Genomic DNA, 6,060 nt, shown 5'->3' with positions numbered 1-6,060 from the left:
CGCCCGCCGTCGCCCTGGCCCCCCGCCCCGTCCGCGGCCCCGCCCCGTTCGCTTAGCGCCTCGGTTAACCCCTTCCTACACAGAACCGCAGGATAGTCACCCTGAGAGGCCTCCACTCTACCCGAAGACCACAGAATTCCCTAGAATCCCAAGTCACTCTCCCCAGTGGAGCTCAGTGAGCTGTGCGCTCTAAATTAGATTTTACTTCCGGCCTAAGTCTGCACTTCACTTCCAAAAGGAGATGACTCAGGTGGAGGAACTGGACTCCTTCATCCAAGGGCAGAGGGCCACCCCTAGAATTCTGTCTTGCACAGGTAGCTAAGGCTCTTTCCTTTCTCAGGGACCCTGAGATGAGACAGGGGTTCAGAGGACAGCAGTTGGGGCCTTCCTCGATGCCCTACGCCCTTGGTTCTCCAAAGCTTCTCAGGAGGGTTAAGAGTTAAAACATGAGCTTGAAGGAGGGCTTCCGTGACGTCACTAGCACTTAGCGTCCGACCTCAGAGACGGAGGCGTGGCTAATATCGCACCGCCCTCTCCCTCCCTATTCCCCTGCCCCTCCCCGCTGTCACCAAGCCAGAGGCACATGATGCAACCCGCCGCGGCTTCAGTAGTTTGATTGGTGGCCGCGCCCGGCGCCAGGCACAGGGATTGGGCAGAGGAGGCTGTGACGAAAATTGGACCCTGCCCTGTAAAGGAGGGAGGAGAGAAAGAAGTGGGAAGGGGGGGCCAGGAGAGGAGGGGATTTGGGAGGCGGGGTCCCGGCTCTGTGCTCGCGCCCCTAGAGCGCCAGTCCCGGGCTGCAGGGAGCGCAGCGCGCGCGGCCCGGGCCCCGGCCACCGGACGCTCTACCGGACACGACCCTCCCTGGAGCTTGGACAGCTGCCCACCTTGGACACTGCACCGGACACTGCCCCCCACAGGGCTGGACACTACAACGGACAGTACTTCCCAGCTCCGGACATTGCTCCCTCCTCCCCCTTGGGCCCTGGACGCTTTTCCCCCTCCCCCTCCGGGGGCCCAGACATTGAGCCCCCCACAGGCTCTAGCTAACGACCCCTTGCACCCCAGCGCCAGACACTGCCTCCCCCCTGTCCCCTTTTCTCTTCCCCTCCTCCCGCCTCGTCTTTCCCCGGGTCGGGTCGGAGCCCCCCCAGTTTCTCCGACCCCCTGCAGCTCTGCCCCGGCTGCCCGCGCCCCCATCCCCCGGCTGCTCGCCCGGATGCCTCTCCCCGGGGGATTGTGGTGGCTTCTCTGCTGCCGTCGAGGCTTTACTCTTCTGCATCGGGACTACGGGGACGGCGAGCTTAGCGGGGACGGGGACGAGGACGAGGACGAGGAGACCTTTGAGCTACGGACCCCGAGTCCAGCGGGCGGCGGGAGGGTAAGTCCCGGGGGGTTTGGAGCCTTGCCTCAATCCCTCTCACTACCACCAGCCATCACGCCTGATCCTGCTCCAGACTCCAACCAAATGCCGCGCTCCTGGCGGACTGGGGACGTAGGAGAGGTTTTTGCCTGGGGGTCAGAAGCCCCCGGGAGCTCAAGGAGCAGCCCTTCTCGGATGTGCCTATGGGCCTCGCGCCGCACGCTGGGCGCTGTCCACCTGCTGGGGGCCCTGAGGCAGGGGAAGCGTCACGCGTGGCCCGACCTGGCCCTGCCTCTCCCTTCCCCGCCGGGCCCGCGTCCCATCCCATCTCCTTCCGCCTCCGCCAGCTCCGAGGAATGTGGCGAGGCCGGCTGGGCGGCTCGGACGCCTGGGTCCGCTCCCCTCCCAGGTCGTGAGCGCTGAGTGCTGGGGCCAGATGCGGGAGCTCCCGCCGCGGGGACCTGGGAAAGGGGGAGACGCCATCCTCAGATTGGGGTCCGTGGCTGGGAACCCACGGAGAGGGAGCTGGGGGCCACAACTCTTCGAGAACTCCTCGTCATTACTCTGCCACTCAGGACAGAACTCTTGGCCCTCCCTGGTGAGGCTCCTGGGGGAATCCCTGAGGGAATGGTGAGGGACGCATGGTTCCCCAGTTTTGTCGAACCTCCCTGTGGGGAAACTGAGGCTCCATTGGTATGGGAGACCTTCATGCTCTGACGTCCCCTCTCCGATTCCCCAGCACACCAGCAACCAGACTCCCGTATGCTGTGGCCTGGGTCAAGCTCCCATCCCCCGCTCAGGGGTCCCCAACAGGCCCAGTGGCTCGGTGCCCGGGTGGGGCGGGCTGCGCGCCGGGGCCGGCGCCAGCACCTGGCGGAGGCGGAGGGCGGATAAATATAGAGGGGGGGAGGGAGGGAAGCTGGGGACTGCGATTAGAAGAGTTGGTCTGAGAGTGGTCAGCACCTGCCCCCCCACCCCCCGTGGTGTGGTCGAGAGCCTTTTTTCAGACTCTAGAAAATAGGTGGATTTTCGCCCCAGGAAAGCAAAGGACCCAGGCGTCCCCAAGCTTCCAGGCTGGGCAGGGTCAGCTCTGTGAACCAGGCCATTGCCTCCCTCATGCTCCACCTCCACCCCCCTCCCGGCAGCTTGGGGACAGGTGTCCCTGGCCCCCCTCCCTCACCCCCCTCCTGGTTTTAGCAGTCTGGGCGCACTGGGACAATGGCACAGTTCCCGCCTGACCTGGCTCCTGGACAGGTTTGCGGCCTCTCTCAGACCCCAGTCTACAGTTGAAGTTCTAAGGCATGGTGGGAGGGAGGGCAAAAACCCCTACCACACCTCCCCTGGGGAATGTGTGCCATTCGTCAGCCCGGCCTGCCCTTCCTGAGCCCCAGCAAAGGGGCAGGGTCTCTGCTTATATTGAGTCTCAGGGGTGTCTGTGGGGGGGGGCATAAGAAGCTTTTGGAGAAAGCCCCATACGGAAGGGGTCCTTTTTTCTTCCCTTAAGTCACTTCTGTGCCCACCTCCCGCTTGCCTGTCAGCCAACGAAGGGAAAGTGAGAAGGAGGGGGTTACTTCCAACCTGCCAAAGCAAGAAAGGACTAAGTCTACCTCTTCCTTTTCAAAGATGAGGAAGTTAAGACCCAAAGACTGGAGGGGACTTGGGAGTTAGTGCTAGAGCTGGTATTAGAACCCAGGTCTCCTGACTCCCTACCCAGGGCTCTTTCCACCCTACCAACCCGATTGCATCTTCGAAGGGTAACGCTGACAAGGCAGGAGAGCCTTGGCTCCTTAGCGCGGGCAGTTCTGTAGAGACTGGTGGGAGGGGCGAACCCGGCGGTTTCAGCTCGCTGCGACACAGACACGACCCCACTCCTTGATTCCTCAATCCCCTGAGCAGTGCTGTTCTGGGGGCAGAAACCACGGGTTTCCCGCGAGGTGGGCTTTGATCCTAAGCCTGTTTCCCCAGGGCCCTCTGGACGTGACACTGACTCAGCCTGTGAGGAGCGGACCTATCTCAGACAGGTGAGCTCCGCCCCTGCGTCTCATGGTCTGGAGACCCCAGCCCGTTCCCAGGACCCCCCACCCTCGCCGCCTTCCCTCCCGCAATTGTGCAATAAGGGAGAGTCCTTACGCCGGACGCTGTGGTTTGGCCGGGGTCCCGGGGGGGCGGTCCGGCTGGGGGCGCCGGGAGGAAGGGGGGGTCCGGGCTATTTCTGGTGCGAGGTCAGACCCGCCCAGCGGTTCCCACAGCTTGGGGGAGGGGTGCCCAACTCGGGAGCAGGCACCCCTCGCGGTCTGGGGAACCCCTATTGAGGAGCCCCCTAGAGGTGAGGTGCAAGACTGGCAGCCTCGCGCAACCCTCCCCCCACTCCTTTGGCCTAGGCTGCAGAGCTGGGAAGAGACGCGGAGCCTCATCCCGGAGAAGGGACAGCTGGAGGACGACACCGACGTCGTCGTGAAAGGTGAAGACTCACCTCAGGCACTCTGGAGGGGCCCCAATCCCAACCCTTCAGAGAATAATGTCTTCTCCTGCTGATCCCCTCCCCCCAGGTTGGCTGTACCGCGAGCCCCGCGGAGGAGGGGCGCGGCCCTGGTTGCCCCCGCGCCGGGCCTGGTTCGTGCTCACCCGGGACTCCCTGGACCAGTTCAGCAGCAGCGGGAAAGGGGCGCGGCGCCTCGGGAGCCTCGTGCTCACCAGCCTCTGCTCTGTGATCGGCCCGGAGCGCAGGCCCAAGGAGACCGGTGAGACCTCGTGGGGACTGTCCTACCTCCCTGGGCAGCGACTCCAGCCGGCCCTGATTGCCCTATGCGGCTTCTCTTTCTCCCCAGGTCTGTGGTCAGTGACCGTGTCTGGCCGGAAGCACAGCATCCGGCTCTGCTCTCCGCGTCAGGCTGAGGCAGAGCGCTGGGGGGTGGCCCTGCGTGAAGTGATCGCCTCCAAGGCGCCGCTGGAGACCCCCACCCAGCTGCTGCTCAGGGACATTCAGGTGCCAGAGAGGGGCATCCATCGAGAAAGAGGAGGGTGGTGGACGCAGCAGCTTTCTGGATTCATGGGAGCCCCCTTCTCCATCACCTTAACCCTTTCCCTGGCCTCTAGGAGAGTTGCGGGGACCCAGAAGCTGTGGCACTCATTTACCATCGGAACCCCATTCTGAGGCACACCAGCGGGGCCTTGTACGCCCCTCTCCTGCCTCTGCCCTACGGCGTCAGCACCCCAGGTGAGTAGTGCCGAGTGTCAAGTCCCTTGGATGAGGGGACTGAATGCCTCACTTGACCAGGAACCTAGGAGTCCTCAGGGGACCTAGCCAGATCCTCACTTTTCAAAGACTGAAGGTGAAACCGGAAGCTGACCAGACATACCCAGAGTGGCAGGGTGGGAAGCCAGCACAGAGAGAAAGACCCCCTTTCACCACCTTTTCTATGGGTATCGTTCTGACTACTGGTGTTCCTTCATGAGTTTTTACAGTCTTTTGTTCTTTCATTATACTCTTAAGACCATTCCATACTACCTTTACAAGTTGTGGAAAAGCCACCAGTTTGTGAGAATGTGCTGGCCTCATCCAGCTGTATTTCTCCCCCAAAAGGATTAGTGACTGGCACAGGTCCTAAAGCTAGAGGAGTAAGGGGAGCTGGGAGAAGAACCCTGGCTTTCTGACTCCAGTCCAGCCTGTTTTCTAGCCCATGGTGATGGCTCTCCGTACCCAATTACAGAATCTGGGCTTGAACCTATGTCTTTTAGTCTATCCCTCTACCATAGTAACTCAAAGTGAAGCTTTAGCAGATCCTGAGGGGGAGATTTCTGGGAAGCAGGGGTTGAGAGTTTGTGGGGACCATTGCTTTCCCTTCACTCTTCCTGTCCTTCGTACCCTCCCCTCCTTGCCACCCTCTGTCCCCTTATACTCCCTCTGACCTCCCCCTGGTTCATGCCTTCCTCCCAGGGCCCAGCTCTGTGTCCCCTTTCCAAACCGTCCCTCCGCCCCCACCCTCCCGCAGGTCCCGGTTACGCACCCTTGCGCGAGGAGGCGGTGCGGCTGTTCCTGGCGCTGCAGGCCCTGGAGGGGGCGCGGCGCCCAGGGCCCCTGATGCAGGGTGTACTCCAGACCTGCCGGGACCTGCCCGCGCTCCGCGACGAACTCTTCCTACAGCTGGCTAAGCAGACCTCGGGCCCCGCGGGCCCCCCCGGGCTCCCGGCTACCGAAGACCCCGCGGCCCTACGGTACTGGCAGCTCCTCACCTGCATGAGCTGCACCTTCCGGCCTGGGGGAGCTGTACGGGGGCACCTCCTGGGACATCTGGAGAGGTGAGAGAGATAGGGTGGTGTAAGGCGAAGGCAAGAGAGCTACAGGGCTGGGAGAGAATAACAGGCCTTTCCAAAGGGTTTGGCAGATGGAGAACTTAGACCCAGAGAAGGGAAGAGACTTGCCCAAGGTCAAGGCCGCTACTAAATATGTACGTCTTTGTAGGAATTACAAGATCATATCTCACTTGCAGGCGGAGAAATTACAAAAAGGCGCCCCCTTTGGGCAGAGGAATTATCAAAAGGCTGCTTTTCCTTGGGGCTGATGCAGTCCAGATCCAGGACTTTTAGGTTGGAAAGCGGAATACTGCTGGATTTTGGATTTCAGCCCGAAGGAGGATCATGGAGCCTTTGGAAGTGGGAGGGGGCAGTTAGGAGATAGCTGCGGGAGGCGGGGGGGG

At 62.0% G+C, this 6,060-nt stretch overlaps 1 protein-coding gene across 6 annotated transcripts in view; it reads left to right on the top strand.

Moving 5' to 3' along the window:
* Positions 1-749: 749 nt before the first annotated feature.
* Positions 750-6,060, top strand: part of PLEKHH3 (pleckstrin homology, MyTH4 and FERM domain containing H3) — an 8,702-nt gene continuing 3,391 nt past the window's right edge. For 3 of the 6 annotated variants that reach the window (XR_002126718.1, XM_019667038.1, XM_019667037.1), the window contains exons 1-8: positions 750-1,381; positions 1,773-1,961; positions 3,329-3,384; positions 3,745-3,824; positions 3,913-4,104; positions 4,192-4,349; positions 4,460-4,580; positions 5,356-5,662. Coding sequence is in view for 4 of the 6 variants with exons in the window: in XM_019667038.1 (XP_019522583.1) it covers positions 1,220-1,381; positions 1,773-1,961; positions 3,329-3,384; positions 3,745-3,824; positions 3,913-4,104; positions 4,192-4,349; positions 4,460-4,580; positions 5,356-5,662 (1,265 nt within the window). In the remaining 2 variants the exon portion in view is untranslated. Of the gene's footprint in view, positions 1,382-1,710; positions 1,962-3,328; positions 3,385-3,744; positions 3,825-3,912; positions 4,105-4,191; positions 4,350-4,459; positions 4,581-5,355; positions 5,663-6,060 lie in introns of all 6 variants that reach the window. The other 3 variants (XM_019667040.1, XR_002126719.1, XM_019667039.1) reach the window with 3 other exon arrangements.

The sequence above is a fragment of the Hipposideros armiger genome, unplaced genomic scaffold (assembly GCF_001890085.2).
Source record: "Hipposideros armiger isolate ML-2016 unplaced genomic scaffold, ASM189008v1 scaffold_482, whole genome shotgun sequence".
Taxonomy (NCBI): Eukaryota; Metazoa; Chordata; class Mammalia; order Chiroptera; family Hipposideridae; genus Hipposideros; species Hipposideros armiger.
Note: the sequence above shows the minus strand (reverse complement) of the source record. Positions and strands in the feature narration are given on the sequence as shown.